At 40.7% G+C, this 26,794-nt stretch overlaps 1 protein-coding gene across 1 annotated transcript in view; it reads left to right on the forward strand.

Moving 5' to 3' along the window:
- dmd (dystrophin) overlaps positions 1–26,794 on the forward strand; it is a 509,910-nt gene that overhangs the window by 13,744 nt on the left and 469,372 nt on the right. The window contains exons 2-3 of the mRNA XM_060898614.1: positions 8,186–8,247; positions 21,426–21,518. Coding sequence (XP_060754597.1) covers positions 8,186–8,247; positions 21,426–21,518 — 155 coding nt within the window. The remainder of the gene's footprint in view (positions 1–8,185; positions 8,248–21,425; positions 21,519–26,794) is intronic.

Consider the following 26,794-nt stretch of genomic DNA (forward strand, 5'->3'; position numbering starts at 1 on the left):
GCGAATCATGATGCGAATAAATCTGCTTCTTATCAGCTAAAAACACATCGACAGATATATCTGTATTTATTTTCAAGAATCTTCAGACATTAAGCGAATGATAAAGGTAGAAAAGGAGAAATTATAAGTTATAAACATACCTGAGAAATCCGCTATTTCGCACGTGAATTTTTGTCGGCGGCGACCAACTTGAGTCCAAAAAACTCTCTTTTATGGCCAATGATTCACTTTAACTTACGACAGAAGTTAAAACCACAAACTGACACGTGACCAATTCCTGCAAATGGCCTATTGGTGGCTCTAAATTGACAGGAAGGTGGCACGGTGGTGTAGTGGTTAGCGCTGTCGCCTCACAGCAAGAAGGTCCTGGGTTCGAGCCCTGTGGCCGGCGAGGGCCTTTCTGTGTGGAGTTTGCATGTTCTCCCTGTGTCCGCGTGGGTTTCCTCCGGGTGCTCCGATTTCCCCCACAGTCCAAAGACATGCAGGTTAGGTTAACTGGTGGCTCTAAATTGACTGTAGGTGTGAATGTGAGTGTGAATGGTTGTGTCAGTCCTGTGATGATCTGGCGACTTGTCCAGGGTGTACCCCACCTCTCGTCCATAGTCAGCTGGGATAGGCTCCAGCTTGCCTGCGACCCTGTACAGGATAAGTGGCTACAGATGATGGATGGATGGATAAATTGACCATAGGTGTGAATGTTTGTGTGTCTCTATGTGTCAGCCCTGCAATGACCTGGCGACTATCCAGGGTGTACCCTGCCTCTTGCCCATAGTCAGGTGGGATAGGCTCCAGCTTGCCTGTGATCCTGCACAGGATAAGCGGCTACAGATAATGGATGGATGGATAAATTGATTGTAAGTGTGAATGTTTGTGTGTCTCTATGTGTCAGCCCTGCAATGACCTGGTGACTTGTCCAGGGTGTACCCTGCCTCTTGCCCATAGTCAGCTGGGATAGGTTCCAGCTTGCCTGCGACCCTGTACAGTAGGGTGCATCAGTTGCCCTCACTTTCATAAAATCTGATGCATTTTTGTTTGGGTGTTCCTTTTCACCAATAAAGACATCCTGTAAAATTTTTTGACCACATTCAAAAGTCTAATGGTGGCACCATGAGGTTCATTTTTTGCCAAAAAAAACACGTTTTCGCATAAGGTTTGAATCACAGTGTTGGACTCCATTTACTGATTTCTTGTGAGCCAGAGATCATGTTAAGAACCTTTGCAAGGGATTGAGAAGCATTAATGTGATTCATTATACATTTGTATTGTTTAAAAGTAGTTGAACAATGATTCAATGAACAGCTAAAACTCGAACTGTGCTTGATAATATATTTAGAATATGTACTAAAAATGTGGATCTAAGATATTTGGTATACTCTATAAGGTGCCATAATGTTTCATGAAAAGTGATCGAAATTTTGTCATAAAAGTCATAAAATAACAGCTTTTTCCATAACTTTGAGCTCCTGGTGCCACCATTAAACTTTTGAATTTTGTCAAAATATTTCACCCAGTGTGTTTTCTTACCAAAAGGAACATAAAAACAAAAATGCATCATGATCGGAGGAACTTTTTATTTTTAGGGGGCAACTGATGCACCCTACTGTACAGGATAAGCGGCTACAGATAATGGATGAATGGATGGATGGATAAATTGACTAGATGTGAATGTTTGTGTATCTCTATGTGTCAGCCCTGCAATAACTTGGTGACTTGTCCAGGGTGTACCCTGCCTTTCGCCCATAGTCAGCTGGGATAGGCTCCAACTTGCCTGTGACCCTGTACAGGATAAGCGGCTACAGATAATGGATGGATGGATGGATAAATTGACCGTAGGTATGAATGTTTGTGTGTGTCTATGTGTCAGCCCTGCAATGACCTGGCGACTTGTCCAGAGTGTATCCTGACTTTCGCCCATAGTCAGCTGGGATAGGCTCCAGCTTGCCTGCGACCCTGTAGAACAGGATAAAGTGGCTAGAGATAATGAGATGAGATGAGGTGTGAATGTTTGTGTATCTCTATGTGTCAGCCCTGCAATAACTTGGCGACTTGTCCAGGGTGTACCCTGACTTTCGCCCATAGTCAGCTGGGATAGGCTCCGACTTGCCTGCGACCCTGTACAGGATAAGTGGCTACAGATAATGGATGGATGGATGGATGGATAAATTTACTGTAGGTGTGAATGTTTGTGTGTCTATGTGTCAGCCCTGCAATGACCTGGCGACTTGTCCAGGGTGTACCCTGCCTTTCGCCCATAGTCAGCTGGGATAGGCTCCGACTTGCCTGCGACCCTGTACAGGATAAGCGGCTACAGATAATGGATGGATGGATGGATGGATAAATTGACCGTAGGTATGAATGTTTGTGTATCTCTATGTGTCAGCCCTGCAATAACTTGGCGACTTGTCCAGGGTGTACCCTGCCTTTCGCCCATGGTCAGCTGGGATAGGCTCCAACTTGCCTGCGACCCTGTACAGGATAAGCAGCTACAGATAATGGATGGATGGATGGATGGATAAATTGACCGTAGGTGTGAATGTTTGTGTGTGTCTATGTGTCAGCCCTGCAATGACCTGGCGACTTGTCCAAGGTGTACCCTGCCTTTTGCCCATAGTCAGCTGGGATAGGCTCCAACTTGCCTGCGACCCTGTACAGGATAAGCGGCTACAGATAATGGATGGATGGATGGATGGATGGATGGATAAACTGACTGTAGGTGTGAATGTCCTCTATGTGTACCCTGCCTTTCGCCCATAGTCAGCTGGGATAGGCTCCTGCGACCCTGTACAGGATAAGCAGCTACATATAATGGCTGGAAAGTTTAACTAGCAGTAGGTAGCTGGATAAACACGTTGTTTTAAAAAGTGTCCAAACATCAGTACATTTCAAATGTATTTTTATTGCAGTTATTTTAGCAATCACAAAAATGTTTCAGTAGGGCACAAACCTCAGCCTCCAGCTCCACATGCACTTCACACTGGACACCTCAACCTGCTTGTTTTCAACGACACGCCCCCAAAACGACCAACTGCGTTTCGCTTGGCTGTGCTGTGACTGTATGGACACCTGAGAGTCGGTGAGAGCGGACTGTCAAAGTGTGGATTTACCGTACTGTCATTGAGAAGAGTGTACAGGATGTGGAGGATATTAGCATGCAGAACTGCGACGCTGAGCTAAGTGAATAGAAAAGGCTGGCTGTGTTATTTCAGTCCAGGTAACACTGAGTGATGGCATGATGATGATTATGAGAGCTGAGATCACAGGGATACTTCTGGACTCTGGTAATCAATACAACTGCGTCGTATCGCGAGAAACCTTCGGGGTTGTAACATTGTTTCATATCCGATCTTGAAAAGCTGTCTGACGCCACCCGTCTTTCATGTCGATTTGATTGATCTTTTCCAGACGGTCATGTGTTTTTAATTTAACAAGGCAGTTACAGAGACCGTCTTTCTTGCTCACAAGCCTGTAACTGGCCACAGACACGTTGTGATTTTGACATATTGCGAATGTAAACAAAGTTTGGTGCTGTTGACAGGGTGAACACTCACTCTCTGAACTCACCGACAGTCTCTTTAACACTGTTTGATCGCCTTTGGATAGTTACATTGTTCACTTCTTTTCGTATTTAGAGTAATCATGGAACTCTGACTGTTTACATCTCAGCCTTGTTTTTGTCCCTAAGCTTCGGCTCAACCTAATTACTGAACAATCGCATTTGCTAAAGGACGGAATTAATCCACACACAAGCTGTCTCCTGTGTCGGAGGAATAGCAAAGCATCCTTCTGTCTCTGTATCTGTCTCTTCTCATCATATTTTCAGCCAGCTCCGTTATGTCTGCTGAACCCTAAGCTGTTTATTCCATTCACTTGGATGTCCTCTGATTGAAAAGACAGTATTGTTAGTCATCTGCTGGTAGTTGGGGTCCCACCAGATCTCATCTCATCTCATTATCTGTAGCCGCTTTATCCTGTTCTACAGGGTCGCAGGCAAGCTGGAGCCTATCCCAGCTGACTACGGGCGAAAGGCGGGGTACACCCTGGACAAGTCGCCAGGTCATCACAGGGCTGACACAGATAACCATTCACACTCACACCTACGGTCAATTTAGAGTCACCAGTTAACCTAACCTGCATGTCTTTGGAGTGTAGGGGAAACTGGAGCACCCAGAGGAAACCCACGCGGACAACATGCCAACTCCGCACAGAAAGGACGTCGCTGGCCACGGGGCTCGAACCCGGACCTTCTTGCTGTGAGGCGACAGCGCTAACCACTACACCACCGTGCCGCCCTACTTAAGAGCTGTTTGTATATTATTTATATTATGGACATGAGTGTTTTCCTGGGCAGGTGGTGTAGTGGTTCGCACTGTCGCCTCACAGCAAGAAGGTTCTGGGTTCAAGCCCTTTCTGTGTGGAGTTTGCATGTTCTTCCTGTGTCTGCATGGGTTTCCCCCACAGTCCAAAGACATGCAGGTTAGGCTAATTGGTGACTCTAAATTGACCGTGAGTGTGAATGGTTGTTTGTCTCTATGTATCAGCCCTGCAATGATCTGGTGACTTGTCCAGGGTGTACCCCACCTCTTGCCCATAGTCAGCTGGGATAGGCTCCAGCTTGCCTGCGACCCTGTAGGACAGGATAAGCGGCTACAGATAATGGATGGATACACCTAAGGGCAGCACGGTGGTTCAGTGGTTATCACTGCCACCTCACAGCAAGAAGGTTCTGGGATTGAGCCCAGCAGCCAACAGAGATCTTTCTGTGTGGAGTTTGCATGTTCTCCCTGTGTCTGCATAGGTTTCCTCCAGGTGCTCTGGTTTCCCCCACAGTCCAAAGACATGCAGGTTAGGTTAACTGGTAGGTGTGAATGGTTGTTTGTCTCTGTGTCAGCCCTGCAATGACCTGGTGACTTGTCCAGGGTGTACCCTCCCTCTCGCCCATATTCAGCTGGGATAGGCTGCAGCTCACCTGCGACCCTGTAGAACAGGATAAGCGGACATGGAGAACTACAACTGTGACATAATTAAATAATGTTGGCTTTTTTTTGTGGTATATCAGATAAGGAGTTGAAGACGAGTTCAGTATTATGCTAGCTGAATGGATTATATCTGATATACCATGAAAAAAGCCAGTTGTTATTATTATTATTATTATTATCTATTCATCCATCCATCCATTATCTGTAGCCATTTATCCTGTTCTACAGGGTCGCAGGCAAGCTGGAGCCTATCTCAGCTGACTACGGGCGAAAGGCGGGGTACACCCTGGACAAGTCGCCAGGTCATCACAGGGCTGACACATAGACACAAACAACCATTCACACTCACATTCACACCTACGCTCAATTTAGAGTCACCAGTTAACCTAACCTGCATGTCTTTGGACTGTGGGGGAAACCGGAGCACCCGGAGGAAACCCACGCGGACACGGGGAGAACATGCAAACTCCGCACAGAAAGGCCCTCGCCGGCCCCGGGGCTCGAACCCAGGACCTTCTTGCTGTGAGGTGATAGTGCTAACCACTACACCACCGTGCCTCCCTATTATACAACAACATCATACACACACGCATTTGATGGAACAAATCTAGCAGTTTACAAATTGTCACATTCGCTTGTTAGCGCGGAAGTTTTACATGTAATGTTTATTGTATGCCATTTTCAGTTTACTGCGATAGTTTACTGCTGGTGCCACCGACAAGCAAAGAAATGCTTGTGCGCAGCAGAAAACTTTTCTCATTGAATATTCGCATCAGCCCCGACGTGACGCCATATTGTCTTGACAACCATGTGATATCGTAAACCATATTCAACACTCATTCTCCATTGGGTTGAGTGACGTAATACACGTAGGATAAGCGATATGCTCACAATATTGCATGCTATTAAACCAAATGAATGAAACCCACTAGAAGGGAATAGAGTACATGTTTTTATTCCATCGAAAAAGTGTCCGATATGTATAATAATTCCCGATATGTATAATAATTCCCGATATGTATAATAATTCCCGATATTTCACTCCTATGACGCCACTCCCGGTGTTTTCCTGCTGACTAGATGTGCGTTGTCAAAATGGCGAACCGGTTCAAAATCAAGATTCTTTTGATTAACTTGCAGTTGTTGTGTTTTTTTTAAATAGATATGTCCTTATAATATAAAGAACATTATATGGTGGTGTGAAGAAATGTAGTTAATCTGCTCATGTTGAAAAATATTTCACTCATTCACTGTGCTCACTTGTGATATATCCATTCACCACTCGAAACGTAATATCTTCATGCCACCGCGTAATATCTTCTATGTATTTCATCACATTAACTTCTAATGTATGCTTCAGGGCAGTGTTAAATGTAAAACTCATCATCATGTGATGAAGTTAATAAATTACTTGTTAGCTTTCCTTTAGTCATCACTTTCACTGTGGGAAATAAGTGAAAATTATATCCACTGAAAGGAAAACATGATGGGTTTTGATATGGTTAGGGTTCTGCAACATGTAAATTTAAGGGGAAAGAAGTTAAGGGACGTTCCAGGATTGCAGTACACCAGGATCTACAGAACAGTGACACGCTGAGCTGTGGTTTATAAAATTGTTTTGTATATCTTGATATATTTTTCCCAGTGTTTCACATTTGTTTGTTCATATTAAATAGATATTGTATTTATATTATATAGCCATTGTATTTTAGCTAAGGTTATTTTGATTTGCAGGAATTGTATGTTGCGTATTTCAAAATATATCTGACATACAGTTAGAGCCATAAGTATTTGGACAGTGACACACTTTTCATAATTTTGCCTCTGTACACCACCACAATGGATTTGAAACGAAACAATCAGGATGTAACTGAAGTGTGGAAATTTCAATCATCCAATTACTATTGAACCTGTGACAATGGAGGGACTGTGTTTAAATGGCTGTAATTCCTAAACGTATTTTTGTTAAACCTCTTAAATTAAAGCTGAACGTCTACTCTTTAATCACATCTTGATGGCTTTATTTCAAATCCACTGCGGTGGTGTACAGAGGCGAAATTATGAAAGTTGTGTTACTGTCCAAATACTTATGGATCTACAGTAACTGTAAATCAGGTACATTTTGAAATAAGTAACATACAAATCCTACAAAGCAAAATAACCTGAAATTAAATTAGAGGCTCCCAAAGTAACGGGGCGTCACGGTGGTGTAGTGGTTAGCACTGCCACATCACAGCAAGAAGGTTCTGGGTTCGAGCCCAGCAACTGACAGGGCCTTTCTGTGTGGAGTTTGCATGTTCTCCCTGTGTCTGTGTGAATTTCCTCTGGCTTCCCCCACAGTCCAAAGACATTATACTTATGGCCTTGGGCTGAAGTATACCCTTGAGCAAGGCACCTAACCCCCACCTGCTCCCCGGGTGCTGTAGCATAGCTGCCCACTGCTGTGGATGTGTGTGTTCACTGCTTCAGATGGGTTAAATGCAGAGGATGAATTTCACTGTGCTTGAGTGTGCATGTGACAAACTTCTTCTTCTTCCAAAGTAATTCATGTTGTGTACATAGTATGCCACATGTGCTGCATAGTAATGAAACCTGCACCAGTCCATAGAGTATGAAAGTCCCTTTAGGCTTTAAGGCCATATTAGACAATCCAAAGGAACAGTGGTAGCCCAGTGATGGTGTTTTTCAGTTTCTAACTGAAGAACTGAGTTCAAAATAAGAACATCCACACTTTTGGGCTCTTAAGCAAGGCCCTTAAGATTCAAGATTCAAAGATTTTTATTGTCAATTCACTATATATCCAGGACATATAGGAGAATCGAAATGCCATTTCTCTCTTACCTTACTTGTAAAATCAGATAAAAATATTTATATTAAAAATATATATATGTCGGTAAAAATGCACTCTAAAATCAATGTACAAAATAGCAGTAGTGCAAATACGGTACAATAACTGTAATGGAGAAGGTGCTTCGAAGAGTAGCTTATGAGCTGTAAATGTTAACTTTCATTACTCCAGGGCCATTGTATCATAACTGCTGATCATTTAAGCAAAAGTAACTGTCAAGTCTTTAAGCTATTTAGCAATTTGTTTGTGTGTGTAATTAATGGTTTATCACAAAATGTCTCCTTTACTAAATGCCATTTATTAGATGCATGTAATTTGCATTTTAGAAGCATCTAATGTCAGGATTCTTATTAAATTACAGATGAAAGAGAAGACATACAAAAGAAAACCTTCACAAAATGGATAAATTCCCAATTTGCTAAGGTAAGGTGATGCAAATTTTTGTATGAGGATTTATTAGTTGAGAAGTTTGCTTATTGTCACTAAGTATGTTTTTTTTTTTTTAATGTTCGGGGAAAATATGGCAGTGAAATTTCATCTATGTATCATTTAAATTTTCAGTCTGTGTTTGATAAAGCAAAGGGAAAAGGAATTCATCTCATCTCATCTCATTATCTCTAGCCGCTTTATCCTTCTACAGGGTCGCAGGCAAGCTGGAGCCTATCCCAGCTGACTACGGGCGAAAGGCGGGGTACACCCTGGACAAGTCGCCAGGTCATCACAGGGCTGACACATAGACACAGACAACCATTCACACTCACATTCACACCTACGGTCAATTTAGAGTCACCAGTTAACCTAACCTGCATGTCTTTGGACTGTGGGGGAAACCGGAGCACCCGGAGGAAACCCACGCGGACACGGGGAGAACATGCAAACTCCACACAGAAAGGCCCTCGCTGGCCCCGGGGCTCGAACCCAGGACCTTCTTGCTGTGAGGCGACAGCGCTAACCACTACACCACCGTGCCGCCCGGAAAAGGAATTAAAATAAAAATTTATATTTTAATATACATGCATATGGTATTTCATACGTATGTATGCAGTTGAAAGTGCAGATATTCATAGTGTTAGAAACATAACTAATGATGGGTCAAGATAGGAAATCTGATTTTCACTATAAGATAAACTCAATGTATTCCGCTGGACACCAGACATGGAAACACTATTTTAACAATTACGTTGTTAAAAAAAAAGCAAAAAACCGAATTCCTCAGATTAGCATTCAAGCATAAACGTACAACCTCAGATAAGATGCATTTACTGAGCAAAAAAAGTGGTGCACTATTTGAAGTCTCGCAAGCTTCCCAAGCCTTTTTTGCATTGATGTAACCTGTTAGGAATAGCTCATTGTTTATAGACTTAATTTGTACACTTATGTCACTTTCATATGCATCACTACACTAATGACACCATATGGCCTAAAGTATTTGAACACCTGAACTTCACAGCCATGTGTGGGTCTTCCCTAAACAGTTACCTCAAAGTGAATTATATGTCTGTAGATACTTCTGGGAGATATTTCCCAGCTAACCACCACAGTGTTCAACTCTGGTTTCAGCAGTGTCTGAAAGTGAATCTGATTTAGCCTTTCCAGCTCACATGTACTGCTGGCATTCTCCAAACAATCTGGGGCAGCTGTCCTCATGAGGGTGACGGCCCAGATTGGATCAGAGGCTGACGAGCAGCCAGTATGCAGGTATCAATTCCTCTGTGACAGAGCTGATAGAAACCACTACCGGTAGTAAGCCACTCAGGATAGGATACCGGAATGATCCCCACAAAGTTGGATTATGATTGATGCATCGTGTGCTGACAACATCTCCCTTAATGTCCACACATTTATGTAAACACATGTTCTAGTAAAGATTTCTCATACTGAAGCAGACCATATGATCTATCACAGTGAAACTAGATTCAATGAGAATGCTAGCCAACCTGTTGCCCCAGTGTGTGGTGGACCTTATTGCACCAATCAGTTTAGGTAGAATGCTATGGGTGGTTCCAGCTCCTACTAAGAATGCTTGGACTGTTAACATCTCCTGCAGCAGTAGCCCCTGTAGGGTCTGTTGGAATTGAGGATGTGAGCTCAACCAGCGACGAAACCCCAATAACCACTGAGCTACCACTGCTTATGTTATCCAGATGACTAAACACCACTCCTGGCGGTTAAGAGAGGTGTAATATAAAGCTAGTTATATATACTCACTGTTAACTGTATGAGGAACATCTGTACATCTGCACTTTTGTGCAGTTATTTAATCAGCCAATCATATGGTAGCAGTGCAATGCAAAAACTCATGTAGATACAGGTCAAGAGCATCAGTTAATGTTTACAAAAACATCAGAATGAAGAAAAGGTGTGATCTTTGTGACTTTGATCATGGCATGAATGTTGGTACCAGAACAGCTGGTTTGAGTATTTCATAAACCTCTGATCTCATGGAGATTTCACACACATCATCCTCTGGTATTTCTACAGAATGGTACAAAAAACACTGCATGAATGACAGTTCTGTTGGTGGAAACGGGTTGTTGACGAAAAGTCAGAGGAAAATCGCCAGAATGGTTTGAGCTCCCAAGAAGAAGAAGAAGAAGAAGAAGAAGTCTTTATTTGTCACATGCACACTCAAGCACAGTGAAATTCGTCCTCTGCATTTAACCCATCTGAAGCAGTGAACACACACAAGTGAGCAATGAGCACACACACATACCCAGAGCAGTGGGCAGCTATGCTACAGCACCCAGGAAGCAGTTGGGGGTTAGGTGCCTTGCTCAAGTGCCATGCCCCATGTTAACCTAACCTGTATGTCTTTGGACTGTGGGGGAAACCAGACCACCTGGAGGAAACCCACACAGACACGGGGAGAACATGCAAACTCCACACAGAAAGACCTCCGCTGGCTGCTGGGCTTGAACCCAGAACCTTCTTCCTGTGAGGTGACCGTGATAACCACAAAACCACCATGCCGCCCAAGGACACAGTAACTTAAATAATCACCTCTTTCCAACCATGGTGAGCATAAAAGCATCTCATCATGCACAAAACATTGAAACCTGAGGTGGGTGGGTTATAATAGCAGAAGACCACATTGAGTTCCATTCCTGTCAGCCAAGAACAGGAATCTGAGGCTGTCATGGACACAGCCTCACCCAAACTGGACCTTCCACACACTGGATATTTGTTCCATTTTGTGTATGAAAGTGCTAAGAGATCAGCAGTCTTTGAAACTCAAACCAGCCTGTCTGGCACCAACAACCTTGCCATGGTTCAAGTCACAGAGATCGCACTTTTCTTCATTCTGATGTTTGATGTGAACATTATCTGAAGCTACTGACCTCTGTCTGCATGATTTTATATATTGTGCTGTAGCTACATGATTGGCTGATTGCACACTGGATAACTGTCATGCAGAAACAACTCTGAACCAGCAGGTACTTGGCAATAAGGTTCCAGTGATTGACTACCATTGATAATGCTATTTTACAGAAAACAAAACATAAGGTCACGCTCTGACTTTGTAATAAAAGATTTAAAGTTGTCATTGTTTAGTGACGCTTCAGTTTAGTGAGCTAAAAGAAATAAAAATTTGCACAATGTGTAGAAACATATGCTCAATATATACAAAGCAATGTTTGCTGGTCTTACAATATGTAAATATTCTAGTGCATTGGGAAGTCTTCAGGCAGCAGAAATCTAATATTTACGTAATCTCAGCATTAAAGATGCAATGTGTAGGATTTAGGTGGATCTTTTTGCAGAAAATGAATATCGTATTCATAATTGTTTTCATTAGTGTATAATCACCTGCAACAATGAAATCGTTGTGTTTTCGTCAGCTTAGAACGATCCCATCATATCTATATAGGGAGCATGTCCTCTTCCACAGAGCCCACCGTGTTGCGCCACCATGGTTCTACAGTAACCCAGAACAGACAAACCAAACACTGGCTCTCGAGAGCACTTTTCGCATTTCGCAATTTTACAAGTGGAAGCTTAAATCCAGAGCTGGAAGGAAGATGAGGAAAGAAGAGCTAAATGTCAGTGAAGTTGTATTCTTGCTTGTGTAATTGTTTGGGTGGTTCCAATAAAATAATATTATGCTCACAGGTTTGAAGTAAAGTTTTATTCCTGCACATGTAGTGTAAGTGTACAGATAAAGCCCAGGCAAACACCTAGCCTACCAACCACATACCAGGCTTTAAGTTTTCGGAAGAAAACTGGAAAAGATTCAAGAGGTGTTTTTTTTTTTTTTTTTAAAAAAGCTCATCCGGCCACAGGCCAGGCCGGATGAGCTTATGCGATTACACGTCATCTGTCCATCATCGTCTGTCGTCATCGTCCGTCCACAATTTACAAAAATCGCTACTCCTACTACAGGATTGATTGGATTTTGATCAAACTCACATACAGTGTTCCCCAAGTGGGTGTGCATAAAAGTTGTCAAGATAGTGACGCCACCTGTCATATTTACAGTTTTATAGGCATCTGAAATTTCACACTCGCACACAACAACAGTGGCCTCACTGAGGCTATTTTTATTTATGACATTAGTGTTTTATATTGGTGGCATGGTGGTGTAGTGGTTAGCATTGTCGCCTCACAACAAGAAGGTTCTGGGTTCGAGCCCATTGGCTGACGGGGGCCTTTCTGTGTGGAGTTTGCATGCTCTCCCTGTGTCTACGTGGGTTTCCCCCACAGTCCAAAGACATGCAGGTTAGGTTAATTGGTGGCTCTAAATTGGCTGTAGGTGTGAATGGTTGTTTGTCTCTATGTGTCATCCCTGCGAGGATCCCACCTCTCACCCATAGTCAGCTGGGATAGGGTCCAGCTTGCCTGCGATTATGGAGAATGGATGGATGGATGGTGTTTTATATCTCAAATTTACCAGAAACCCACATAAAACTATTGTAATGGTGACAAGCCTAACAGTTGCTACGATAAATGGATTTCCATTTCACTGTTTAAGTGCACTACGTTTAATATGAAATAATGTCGCATACACAATATACATTGCACTGCTTATTCAGTAAGGAGAGATTTGTAAGTTTGCTTGAAGTAAAGTTTTATTCCTGCAAATGTAATGCAAGTATACACATAAAGCCCAGACAAACCTAACAACCACATACCAGGCTTTTAGTTTATAGAAGAAAAATGCAAACGATTCAAGTGTTTATAGATTTTATTTTATTTTAGTTTTTTCCCACAAATTTATCAGAAATCCACTTAAAATGATTGAAATGTTGATTAGCCTGATAGTCATTAAGATAAGCCTAAAAAGTGGGATGAAACTGCTCGTGTTGAACTGTGGCTCTGCAGACAGATATTACACCTGACAGCCACCTTAGGTTCCAGTACATGCTTGGAATGAGAAGGGGTGAGAGAGGGGTATTCGGTTAGTTGTAATCAGCAACCTCACTGCTTGATGCGACTAAATCCTACATAATGCACCTTTTAAGTATTACTGATATTAGGTAGCTGCATGTGTTTTTAATAAACTGAACTTCCTAACATAACCAAACTGGAGGTTAGCAAGCAGAATTTAGATGAGTTTATGTGGTTGCATAGAAGCCTACTAGTGCATCTCAAACAATTAGAATATTGTGAAAAAGTTCATTTTTTCATCATTTAACTCAAAAAGGTTTCATATTTTCTATATTCATTACATGTCAAGTTAAATATTTCAAGTCTTTTTTTGGTTTAATTTTGATTATTATGGTTTGTAGCTCATGAAAATCATAAATCTAGTATCTCAAATTTTTAGAATATTTCCTACGATCAATCAAAAAAGGATTTACAATACGGAAATGTCCAAGTACTGAAAAGTATGTTCATTTATACACTTAGTACTTGGTTGGGGCTCCTTTACCGTGACTTATTGCATCAATGTGGCGTGACATGGCAGCGATCAGCCCATGTCATTGCTGAGGTGTTCTTGAAGCCAGGTTACTTTGATAGTGACCTTCAGCTCATCTGTATTTTTAGGTCGGGTGTTTCTCATCTTCCTCTTGACAATACCTCATAGATTCTCTATGGGGTTCAGGTCAGACAAGTTGGTTGGCCAGTCAAGCACAGTAATATCATGGTCAGCAAACCATTTGGTAGTAGTTTTGGCACTGTGGGCAGGTGCTAAGTCCTGCTGGAAAGGAAATCAGCATCTCCATAAAGCTTGTCAGCAGATGGAAGCATGAAGTGCTCTCAGTGGGGGAAGCCATGGCCTAATGGTTAGAGAAGCAGCTTTGGGACCAAAAGGTTGCTGGTTTGATTCCATAACCCCCAGTTGCTCCCCAGGCTGATTTGCTTTGCAAGTTGTATGTCACTCTGGATGAGAGTGTCTGCTGAATGCCTGTAATGTAATGTAAAATCTCCTGGTAGATGGCTCTGTTGACTTTGGACTTGATAAAATGCAGTGGACCAACACCAGCAGATGACATGGCACCCCAAATCATCACAGACTCCGGAAACTTCACACTGGACTTCAAACACCTTGGATTCTGTCTCCTCACTCTTCCTCCAGACTCTAGGAGCTTGATTTCCAAATGAAATGCAAAATTTACTTTCATCTGAAAAGAGGACTTTGGACCACTGAGCAAAAGTTCAGTTCTTTCTCTCCTTAGCCCAGGTAAGAGTCTTCTGACGTTTTCTCTGGTTCAGGAGTGGCTTGATATTAGGAATGCGACAGTTGTATCTCCTTTCCTGAAGACGTCTGTTCGTGGTGGCTCTTGATACACTGACACCATCCTCAGTCCACTCCTTGTGAAGCTCTCCCAGTTTCTTGAATTGACTTTTCTTGAGAATCCTCTCAAGTTGCTTGTGCACTTTTTCTAGCCAGCCTTTTCAGCAATGACCTTCTGTGGCTTACCCTCCTTGTGGAGAATGTTGATCGTTTTCTGGATAACTGTGAAGTCAAGTCAGCAGTCTTCCCCCATGATTTGTGGTTGTGTCTACTGAATTAGACCAAGAGATACATGGTATTTTTATTGTTTTACTCAAACTTGAAATTAAATACAGTTAGGTCCATATATATTTGGACACTGACACAAATTTTGTTTTTTTTACCTGTTTATTGAAACATATTCAAGTTATAGTTATATAATGGACATGGACATAAAGTCCAGACTTTCAGCTTTCATTTGAGGGTATCCACATTAAAATTGGATGAAGGGTTTAGGAGTTTCAGCTCCTTAACATGTGCCACCCTGTTTTTAAAGGGACCAAAAGTAATTGGACAATTGACTCCAAGGCTATTACATGGGCAGGTGTGGGCAATTCCTTCGTTATGTCATTCTCAATTAAGCAGATTAAAGGCCTGGAGTTGATTTGAGGTGTGGTGCTTGCATTTGGAAGATTTTGCTGTGAAGAAAACATGTGGTCAAAGGAGCTCTCCATGCAGGTGAAACAAGCCATCCTTAAGCTGCGAAAACAGAAAAAAAAACCATCTGAGAAATTGCTACAATATTAGGAGTGGCAAAATCTACAGTTTGGTACATCCTGAGAAAGAAAGAAAGCACTGGTGAACTCATCAATGCAAAAAGACCTGGATGCCCACAGAAGACAACAGTGGTGGATGATCGCAGAATAATTTCCATGGTGAAGAGAAACCCCTTCACAACAGCCAACCAAGTGAACGACACTCTCCAGGAGGTAGGCGTATCAATATCCAAATCTACCATAAAGAGAAGACTGTATGAAAGTAAATACAGAGGGTTCACTGCACGGTGCAAGCCACTCATAAGCCTCAAGAATAAAAAGGCTAGATTGGATTTTGCTAAAAAACATCTAAAAAAGCCAGCACAGTTCTGGAAGAACATTCTTTGGACAGATGAAACCAAGATCAACCTCTACCAGAATGATGGAAAGAAAAAAGTATGGTGAAGGCATGGTACAGCTCATGATCCAAAGCATACCACATCATCTGTAAAACACGGCGGAGGCAGTGTGATGGCTTGGGCATGCATGGCTGCCAGTGGCACTGGGTCACTAGTGTTTATTGATGATGTGACACAGGACAGAAGCAGCCGGATGAATTCTGAGGTATTCAGAAACATACTGTGTGCTCAAATCCAGCCAAATGCAGCCAAACTGATTGGTCAGTGTTTCATAATACAGATGGACAATGACCCAAAACATAAAGCCAAAGCAACCCAGAAGTTTATTAAAGCAAAGAAGTGGAATATTCTTGAATGGCCAAGTCAGTCACCTGATCTCAACCCGATTGAGCATGCATTTCACTTGTTAAAGACTAAACTTCAGACAGAAAGGCCCACAAACAAACAGCAACTGAAAACCGCTGCAGTAAAGGCCTGGCAGAGCATTAAAAAGGAGGAACCACAGCGTCTGGTGATGTCCATGAGTTCAAGACTTCAGGCAGTCATTGCCAACAAAGGGTTTTCAACCAAGTATTAGAAATGAACATTTTATTTACAATTATTTAATTTGTCCAATTACTTTTGAGCCCCTGAAAAAAGTAATTGTGTTTAAAAAATGCCTTAGTTCCTCACATTTTTATGCAATCATTTTGTTCAACCCACTGAATTAAAGCTGAAAGTCTGAACTTCAACTGCATCTGAATTGTTTTGTTCAAAATTCATTGTGGTAATGTACAGAACCAAAATTAGAAAAATGTTGTCTCTGTCCAAATATTTATGGACCTAACTGTATTGTCATATTTTGAGATGTTTTTTTTTGTGCTGTAAGCCATAATGATCAAAATTAAAATAGAATAATGCTTTAATTTTACATCTAATGAGTCTCAAATATATTAAATTTTCACTTTCTTACTGTAAATAACTGATGGAAAATATTGAACTTTTTCCTCAATCTTCTAATTGTGTCAGATGCACTAGTATACAGTATGTTCTAATGTACTTTAATATGGTTTTGCTTTTAAGTGTTCTAAAATGAAATGTTAAGGTAAATGTCTTAGGAAAACGCATTGTTTTGAAAATTAGTTTTCACTGCAGATATTGTGATTATAATGTTATGTTAATATGCTTAAATTTGTTTATCTGCTGAATTATACGAACAATGAATTATTTACTGAAGATTGGTTCATGATAAACCATGAAGCATACAGTATGTGAGATGATGATGATGATGATGATGATGATGATAAGGGTCTATCTGTGTTTGGCTTTTATTCAAAAATCCACTTTCTAATTTTCTCAGTGTTTTGATAAATGTAAATTTGAATTAATCTGTAGCCCTTCTTGAGCTGTAAATGTTGATCTGATATACAACCCCAATTCCAAAAAAGTTGGGACGCTGTGTAAACTATACATAAAAACAGAATGTGAAGATTTGTAAATCATCAAAACCCTATATTTCATTGAAAATATTACAAGAACAACATATCAAATGTTGAAACTGAGATTTTATTGGTTTTGAAAAATATATGCTCATTTTGAATTTGATGTCAGCAACATGTTTAAGAAAAGCTGGGACAGGGGCAACAGATGACTGAAACAGTTGTGTAATGCTAAAAAAAACCCCACGAATTTGGTTAATTGGCAACAGGTCAGTAACATGATTGGGTATAAATAGAGCATCCCAGAGAGGCGGAGTCTCTCAGAAGTAAAGACGGGGAGGGGTTCTCCACTCTGTGAAGGACTGCATGGGCAAACAGTGCAACAATTTAAGAATAACGTTCCTCAATGTAAAATTGCAAAGAATTTGGGGATCACATCATCTATGGTCCATAATATCATTAAAGGATTCAGAGAATCTGGAGAAATCTCTGTATGCAAGAGACAAGGCTGAAAACTGACATTGGATGCCTGTGATCTTCAGGTCCTCAGACGACACTGCATTAAAAGCAGACACGTGTCTGTAGTGGAAATCACTGTATGGGCTCAGGAACACTACAGAAAACCATTGTCTGTGAAAACAGTTCATTACTGCGTCCAGTTAAAACCAGATATAAACAATATCCAGAAACACTGGCGCCTTCTCTGGGCCTGAGCTCTTTTACGATGGACTGAGGCGAAGTGGAAAATTGTCCCGAGGTCTGACGAATCAAAAGTAGAAATTCTTTTTAGAAATCATGGACACCATGTCTTCCAGGCTAAAGAGGAGAGGGACCATCCAGCTTGTTATCAGTGCACAGTTCAAAATCCAGCATCTGTGATGGTATGAGGGTGCATTAGTGCACATGACATGGGTAGCTTGTACATCTGGGAAGGCATCATTAATGCTGAATGATATATACACATTCCAGAGCAATATGCTGCCATCCAGACAAAATCTTTTTCAGGGAAGGCCTTCCTTCTTTCAGCAAGACGATGCCAAACCATTTTCTGCACATATTAAAACTGCATGGCTCCATAGTAAAAGAGTCCAGGTGCTAAACTGGCCTGCCTGCAGTCCAGACCTGTCTCCCATTTAAAACATTTGTTGTATTATGAAGTGCAAAATAAGACAAAGGAGACCCCGAACTGTTGAGCAAATGAAATTGTACATCAGGCAAGAATGGGACAACATTTCTCTTTCAGAACTACAGCAATTGGTCTCCTCAGTTCCCAAACGTTTTCCGGGTGTTGTTAAAAGTAGATGTGATGCAACACAGTGGTAAATATGCCCCTGTACCAACTTTTTTGAAATGTGTTGCTGACATCAAATTCAAAATGAGCATATATATTTCAAAAAACAATGAAATTTCTGTTTCAACATGTGAAATGTTGTCTTTGTACTATGTTCAATGAAAAATAGGGTTTCCATGTTTTGCAAATTATCGCATTCTGACTTTATCTACAGTTTACACAGCGTCCCAACTTTTTTGGAATTGGGGTTGTATGTGAATAAAACATTATGAAAAAATTACTAAAGCTGTGAAAATAAAGACCAAAAAAGTATTTTCAGCATTATTTTATTTTTAAAGAAATTAAATATAAAGTTATAGACATGCACAGCATATGAAAGGACTGCAAAATAATATGCAAGTGTTTGGATATCTCAAACTGAGAACAGCTGGGTCAGTTATGAAGAAATGGAAGCTGGATTCTACCACCCAGGCACTGCCTGGAGAGGCCAGCCCTCAGAGAGACCAGCTATCATGTTGAAGGAGCTACAGTGGCTGAGACTGGAGTAAAGTTGCCAGTCAAGTATTTCAAGAGCTCTGCATGCAACTAGCCTTTATGGGAGGGTGGCTAGAAAGAGGCCATTATTGAAGAGGGAGAGAAAAAAAAACCACATTTGGACTTTGCCAGAACTCGTTACAGAGACCCAGCTAAAATGTGGTCAAATGAGACAAAAATGGAGCTTTTTAACCATAATTCATGACAAAATCTGTCATGCAAACCTCATACTGCCTATTCCTCAGCAAACACCATCAGTGAATATGCGGTAATATTTGAAAACTGTAGTCCACAAACGTCATCCAAAGAACCTGGATGAAATCTGGCAGGAAGAATGGGCAAAAACCACTTCCAAACAATGTTCAAAGCTAGTAGGAACTTACCCCAGCAGACCTTAAGGTTATTGCACCAAAAAGTAGTTCTACCAAGTACAGCCCTGTCAATAACTGCTGGCAGTTTGGAGATTTTGTTGCCTATAAACACTCCACCGCTGGTGACTTGCAGTGGTTTTAAAAATAAATAAATAAATTTAACACCCCCCCCTTTTTTTCCTTGTATTTTATGTGACATGTTTTGTTTGCTTTTCTCAGTGAATAGAAATAATCTTTTTAAATGGTAAGAATCGCGTTTGCATGATGACAATGACTATTGTTTACTGTGCCAGTACTGCACATGCATTGTCTAGCCAAGTTAGATTTACACTTCGTGAAAGTAAAGTCTGTTGATTCATGTATTTTGTTGCTGGAAAAAAAAATCACATGGTTGGCTTGATTGAGATCTTTATTATCATTAATGAATTACAAAGTTAATAAACAAGTACAAAGTGCAATTGGTGCTAGCTTTTATTTCGATTAATAGATGTTTCAGTAACATTTTTGCATTGTGTTTCATAGTAGTATAAATCATATTCATCATAATTTACATCGACTCAGGTTTTAACTCAAGTTCCTAGTTTAAAATATTTTGACTCTAGTTCTGAGAGTTAAAGTTTACTAAATATTTCAGTTCCACAAGATCTCTATTTTCTTTGCTCTTCTAATCTTGAAGCAGCTCTTCTTAGGGTTGCCATTTTTCTATGGAAGCCTCAGCCCCTGCAGAATTTTGAAGATAGCCTAGACCTTCACAATAATAACTGAAGAGTCAAGAATTTACTACACATATTATAAGTTGACTCATGATTGTCCTATAAAACTTGAAAACAGGTCAAATTGGCATGAAGTCGTCAGTGAGGCTTTACTTTCATTTTATAGTTTTCACCTAAATCATGCGATCAAGAAGAACATTTTATTTACTCTGAGATGCAACATGTGGATCACTCAGAATGCACTATTTTATTATTTTTTTTTTTACATCTATATTTTAAACATTTTCCAAGGGAGGACCCCTGGACCCCCCCTGCCTTTTTTGACATTGCGGAGGCAGCTAATGCCGTTTTGTTTACGCTTTGGGTCTGTTTACTACTCTTTTCCAAATCCCCCCTACTCCAAAAGTTATTGACAGGGCTATAAGTATTAAGTATTATGACTTCAATGAAGAGAGAGATAGTGTGTGTGTGTGTGTGTGTAGCTTTGCATTATTGTGTATAAGCTTGGCATTATGTTAACCAGCTTCATGAGGTAGTCACCTGGAATGCATTTCAATTAACAGGTGCCTCGTCAAAAGTTAATTAGTGCAATTTCTTGCCTTCTTAATGCATTTGAGATTAAATAATAAAAATATAGTAAATAATAAAAATACAGAAATTAGCCCGGGCGGCACGGTGGTGTAGTGGTTAGCGCTGTCGCCTCACAGCAAGAAGGTCCTGGGTTCGAGCCCCGGCGAGGGCCTTTCTGTGTGGAGTTTGCATGTTCTCCCCGTGTCCGCGTGGGTTTCCTCCGGGTGCTCCGGTTTCCCCCACAGTCCAAAGACATGCAGGTTAGGTTAACTGGTGACTCTAAATTGACCGTAGGTGTGAATGTGAGTGTGAATGGTTGTCTGTGTCTATGTGTCAGCCCTGTGATGACCTGGCGACTTGTCCAGGGTGTACCCCGCCTTTCGCCCGTAGTCAGCTGGGATAGGCTCCAGCTTGCCTGCGACCCTGTAGAAGGATAAAGCGGCTAGAGATAATGAGATAATGAGATGAGAAATTAGCCCTATTCCACAACTGTAGTAATCCATATTATGGCAATAACCACTCAGCTAAGTAAAGAGAAATGACATCCATCATTACTTTAAGACATGAAGTGACTTTTAATTAATAAAAATAAAGAAAACCATTGAATTAGGTGTGTCCAAAATTTTGTGTGTGTGAAATTTATATAGCACACAAAAATTGTTAGCTTTTTTGTAAAATGATGTGTATACCACTCATGCAACTGGTATTCACTGATCTCTCACTTTTTGCAAATTGTCTGAGATTAATTTCCAGAACTCTTTTTGTTACATTCTTTAAAAAAAATCTATTTTGGCAAAAATAAAACATGGCCTTTAAATGCACAATGACAGTATATGAGTGTAAATTTTATGCGATATTTTGTATTTATCCTGTAGGCAGGAAGACCCCCTATTAATGACCTTTTCACAGATCTGTGTGATGGCCGTCGTCTTCTGGAGCTTTTGGAAGGCTTGACAGGGCGTGAATTGGTGAGTGTATTTGAAACAAGTTGTTTATAATACTCATGCAGTGTGGTGTAATGTTATGCAGAAACTAAAATACAGTGTCACACAAGCTTCTGTTTAAGATTGCCTATTCTCCATTTATACAGTGCCCTCCACAATTATTGGCATCCCTTCTAAAGATTAGTAGGAAAAGGTTAGAAAAAAATGCACATTTTGAAGTAGCTTCAACTCACACTGATAAAATGAGAAAAATCCAACCTTTAATTGAAATTAATTTTATTCAGAGCAAAACAAATTCCTCATCAAGAAATAATTATTTTCAACAAAAACACATGCCATAATTAGTGGCATTCCTGCATTTAATACTTTTGTACAACCTCCTTTGCCTGTAAAACAGCACTGAGTCGCTCCTGTAACATTTTATAAGGTCGGAGATACAGAGCAGAGCATCTGAGACCGTTCCTCTTTACGTAATCTCTCCAGATCATCCAGGGTTCTCAGCCCTCTCTTGTGCTCTCTCTCTCTTCCTCAGCTCAGCCCACAGGTTTTCAGCGGGATTCAGGTCAGGGGACTGAGATGACCATGGCAGAAGCTTGATTCTGTCATCAACGAAAAAAAAATTTTGTGTTGATTTGGACACATGCTTCAGATTATTGTCCTGCTGTAAGATCCAGTGACGACCCAGTTTTAGTTTCCTGGCAGAGGCAGCCAGATTCTGATTTAAAATGTCCTGGTATTTCACGGAGTCCATGATACCATGTACCTTAACAAGGTTTCTAGGCCTTTAGAGGAAAAATAGCTCCAAAACATCACAGAGCCTCCACCATATTTTACAGTTGGGATCGGGTTATTTTTTCATTATAGCTATCATTCTTTTTACGGCAAACCGCCTTGAGTGTTTATTGCCAGTGTCCCCTCATATTTGTACCCCAGTTAATCAGGAAGTCATGGACTACAACTTGAAAGTGCCTACACACTAAAACCAACTCAAAAATGTAGTTTAAAAGGGAAACGTTACTTCAGTTACATTGTGTTCACTGTAATTTCCAGGGGTGCCAATAATTGTGACGTGTTTTTGTTGAAAATAATTATTTCCTGATTTTTTTTTTCTCTGAATAAATGCATTTCAAATAAATGTTGGATTTTTCTCATTTATTTTTCAGTATGAGATGAAGCTACTTCATCTCATTTGGATTTTTTTTTCAAACCCTTTTTATGAATCTTTACAAGGTGTGTCAATAATTGTGGACGGTATGCTGAAATTGAAATTAAAACCGAAAACAATATTTTTAAAAAAAAATCATCTTTGACCTGCATTGCACTCAAAACAATACAACACTACATTATTTGATGTTTTTTATATAATATGAATTGTATTGTTTTTTTTTTTCAAAATAAACTTATTTTAATTCTTATAACACATTTTTTAAAAAAGTTGGGATGGAATTTTGTAATGGAAAATATGACATAGATGACCTAGTAGTTTTGCACACCTTAACACTTTTTTGCAGAAAGAATGGGACAAAATAATACCTGAAATACTTCATCACTGGTAATGGGAATTACCAGTAATGGCATTTACCAATGGGAATGGCATTTACCATTTTTAATGTTGCCATTCTTTCTCACAACACTTAAAAGATGTTTAGGGACTGAAGACACCAAGTGATGAAGTATTTCAGGTATTATTTTGTCCCATTCTTTCTACAAAGAAATGTTAAGGTGTGCAAAACTACTAGGTCATCTATGTCATATTTTCCATTACACAATTCTCCACACATTCTCTATTGGGCACAGAGAGGACAGGCACCCTCTTCTTCCACAGCCATGCCTTTGTACAGAATGTGGTTTTGCATTGTCCTATTGAAATATCGCTGGAAAAGATGTTGTCTTGAAGGGAGCATATGTTGCCCAAAAATCTCAGTGTACTTTTCTGCGTTAATGCTGCCATCACTGAGGTGTAAGTTACCTTTGCCAAGGGCACTGACACAACCCCATACCATGACACACCCTGGCTTTTGGACTTGTTGCTAGTAACAGTCTAGATGGTCCTTTTTGTCTTTGGTCCAGAGCAAACGGCATCCATTTCTTCCAAAAATGCCCAAGAACAGTGAAGAACAAAACATTGGACTATTCTGAAGTGGCCTTCTCTGATCTGAATTAGGGGTGGCGAAAACTAAAAAAAATCTTGACCGACCACCAAGCCTCATTAGCCGGTTAAAGTCGGTTAACCTATGAGTTTAAGCAGGGATGCAAACGGCGCGCCTTTTGGCGGATGCCGCCTTTTTCACGGCTGAATCGTGCAGATCCGATTTTTTTTTTTAGGGGGGGGCGTTGGAGTGTCTGAATAATTTCATCAGAGTAAATTCTGTATTAAAATTACTAAATAAGCAAATGCCGTTACAGTCCATGAAACATAGGAAGTATAAGTATGAGAAGAAAACAGTAGATCAGAAAGCTGCGCACGTTTTCGCGGAATGTGCGCAGCTTTCTGATTTACTGTTTTCGTCTCATACTTCCTATGTTGCATGGACTGTAACGGCATTTGCTTATTTAGTAATTTTAATACAGAATTTACTCTGATGAAATTATTCAGACACTCCAATGCCCCCCCCCAAAAAATCGGATCTGCACGATTCAGCCGTGAAAAAGGCGGCATCCGCCAAAAGGCGTGCCGTTTGCATCCCTGTTTAAAATTCTAGAATTGGAATTATTAGAATCTATTCTAAATCTAACCGCGAGCATCCGCACATTCAGTCCCGGTTGCTGCCCTCCACTCGCATTACCTTTTCTACAGCACAAAACATTTAGTCAAACGCGGCACTGATGTCGAGGGGTTTGTATTGGAGCCGAGGACAAATGGCTCCAGCTTAGAGACAGTTTCAGTTGGCCATGACGGCGTTGAAAATAAAGTCAAGTGCTAGAAGAAGTACATAATATTCAGTGATGGGAATAACGGCGTTAAAATAAAGGCTGTTATAACGCCGGGTAATCTAATTAATTAGCTACAATCGTTATAACGCCGTTACCAATATCAACACGCCATTACTGCATGGTATTGAAGTTGCTCTGAAGCCGTCACCGACTCGGCTCACAGACATAAAAGCTGCGTTTGTCACTCCCCCTCCAGACACCGCTGTCGTTTCATTCTCTCCCCTTCCCTCCAAAAGTCGGCATCTGCGCCTTTAGTTTGTGTGGAGAGATATGATCTGCAATAACATGCATTGTTGGCTACAGACCGAAACATACTTTCAGAATGCACTGGCCAAGGCAGGACTAAATTCGATGTGCCTTCTAATAATAATTAAAAAAAACAACAGAATAGTAATTTGTAAGCTAAAAAGCCTGTGTCTACACTTTTCTTTCGCCGAGTGGCAGCTATCTTCAACTGGGGCGGGAGGGCGGGACATGACTGAATGGGTGTTTCTGATTTGTCAGCTGTCGTCCTTACACCGCATGGCACACCCCAAGTGTTTACAACACAGAATTCCAGGTTCTCCGCTCCAAAATCGGCAGCTTCAAAATGATTGATTTTTTTTTTTTAACCGACAACCAAAAAAAAATTAACCGGTTGACGTTGATTCGGTCAACCATCGGTCAAACGGTCATCGGTTAACATCCCTAATCTGAATCCTATTGAACATCTCTGGAAAGAGCTGAAACATGCAGTGTGGAGAAGGCACCCTTCAAACCAGAGACCACAGTTTGCTCAGGAAGAGTGGGCCAAACTACATGTTGCCAGATACAGAAGTCTCATTGAGAGCTACAGAGATCACTTGTTAGCAGTGATTGCTGCTAAAGGTTGTGCAACAAAATATTAAGTTAAGGGTACCATCATTTTTGTCCATACCATTTTCATTTGTTTTGTGATGTAAAATATATTCAGTTGAATCAAAAATCAAAAGCAAAGTCTGATTTCTGTTAAACATGGAATAAACAATGATGGATGCCATTAACTTTTGTCAGTTTCAAGTTATTTCAGAGCGAGTTGTGGGATCTTTTCTTCATGGAACGGTGCCAACAAATTTGTCCACGTCTGTCACAACTAGCGTAACGTAACAACTAGCTTTACACCAATGCCATGCAATCTAACACACAAACATCAAACAGGTAGCTTGCAAGTGGCAGCAGCAGGCAGTGCAACAAGGTAGAAGCAACATGTTTTAACAGTAAGACAAATATGCACAATGAGAGCAGCAGCAAGGGAACAAAATACAGAGTGTACATGAGACAACAGAAATATTTACAGGTATTAGTTAGTTGGGAAATGGCTGCATGTTCAGTTGTGGTCAGAAGCTTACATACAGTGACATGAATGTCATCTTAGATGTGAATGTCATGGCAGTATTTGGGCTTTCAGTAATTTCTTTGAACTGTTCTTTTTCTGTGGCAGAATGTACAGCATACATCTTTAATTTAAAAAATACTATAATTTGGTGCACGAGTTTTAATTTTCTTTGGGTTTTCTGAAATCAACACAGGGTCAAAATTAAACATACAGGGTCAAAAATTTACATACGCTCACTTAGATTATTAATTCAGAGGTGTTGAAACTTCCAAAATGTCTCTTATCTTGCCAAGGCCGAGGTCTCTTAATTTCCTGTTAGTGATCATGATTGACTACAGGTAGCTGGTAGCTTCTCTGTGCCTTCATAAAAAGGGTTTGTTTACAGCACTTATTGGATTGACCAACACACAGTAAAATGGGAAAGTCCAAGGAGCTCAGTGCAGATCTGCGAAAGATCGCAGATATACACAACTCCAAAATGTCTCTTTGAGCCATTTCTAAACAACTTCAAGTTCCAAGATCAGTTCAAACAATTGTATCCAAGTTATTGTGAGGTGTAGTCACTTTGCCAAGCCACTTTGCTTCAAGAAAACCTAAGCTGTCACCCTCAGCTTCAAGGAAATTGGTTTGGATGGTCAGGAATAATCTGGGAACCACCATGGCACAGCCCTGCCATGAACTGGAAGCTGATGGATCGCTGAATACAGGTCAGGTCACCATGGACTAAGAGGCTGCTATCCAAGAAATAACCCCCTGCTCCAAAATTGACACCTTCAAGCTTAACTAAAGTTTGAAGCTGATCACACAGACAAAGAAAAAGCCTTCTGGAGGATAGCTGTATGGTCAGATGAGACAAAGATTGAGTTGTTTGGCCATAATGACCACCATGTACAGAGGGATACTATACCAACTGGTGGTGGTGGTACTGTAAGATCATCATACTCTGGGGCTGTTTTGCTGCCAGTGGAAATGGTTCATTGCACAAAGTGGATGGAATAATGAAGAAGGAGGA

The sequence above is a fragment of the Neoarius graeffei genome, chromosome 18 (assembly GCF_027579695.1).
Source record: "Neoarius graeffei isolate fNeoGra1 chromosome 18, fNeoGra1.pri, whole genome shotgun sequence".
Lineage (NCBI taxonomy): Eukaryota > Metazoa > Chordata > Actinopteri > Siluriformes > Ariidae > Neoarius > Neoarius graeffei.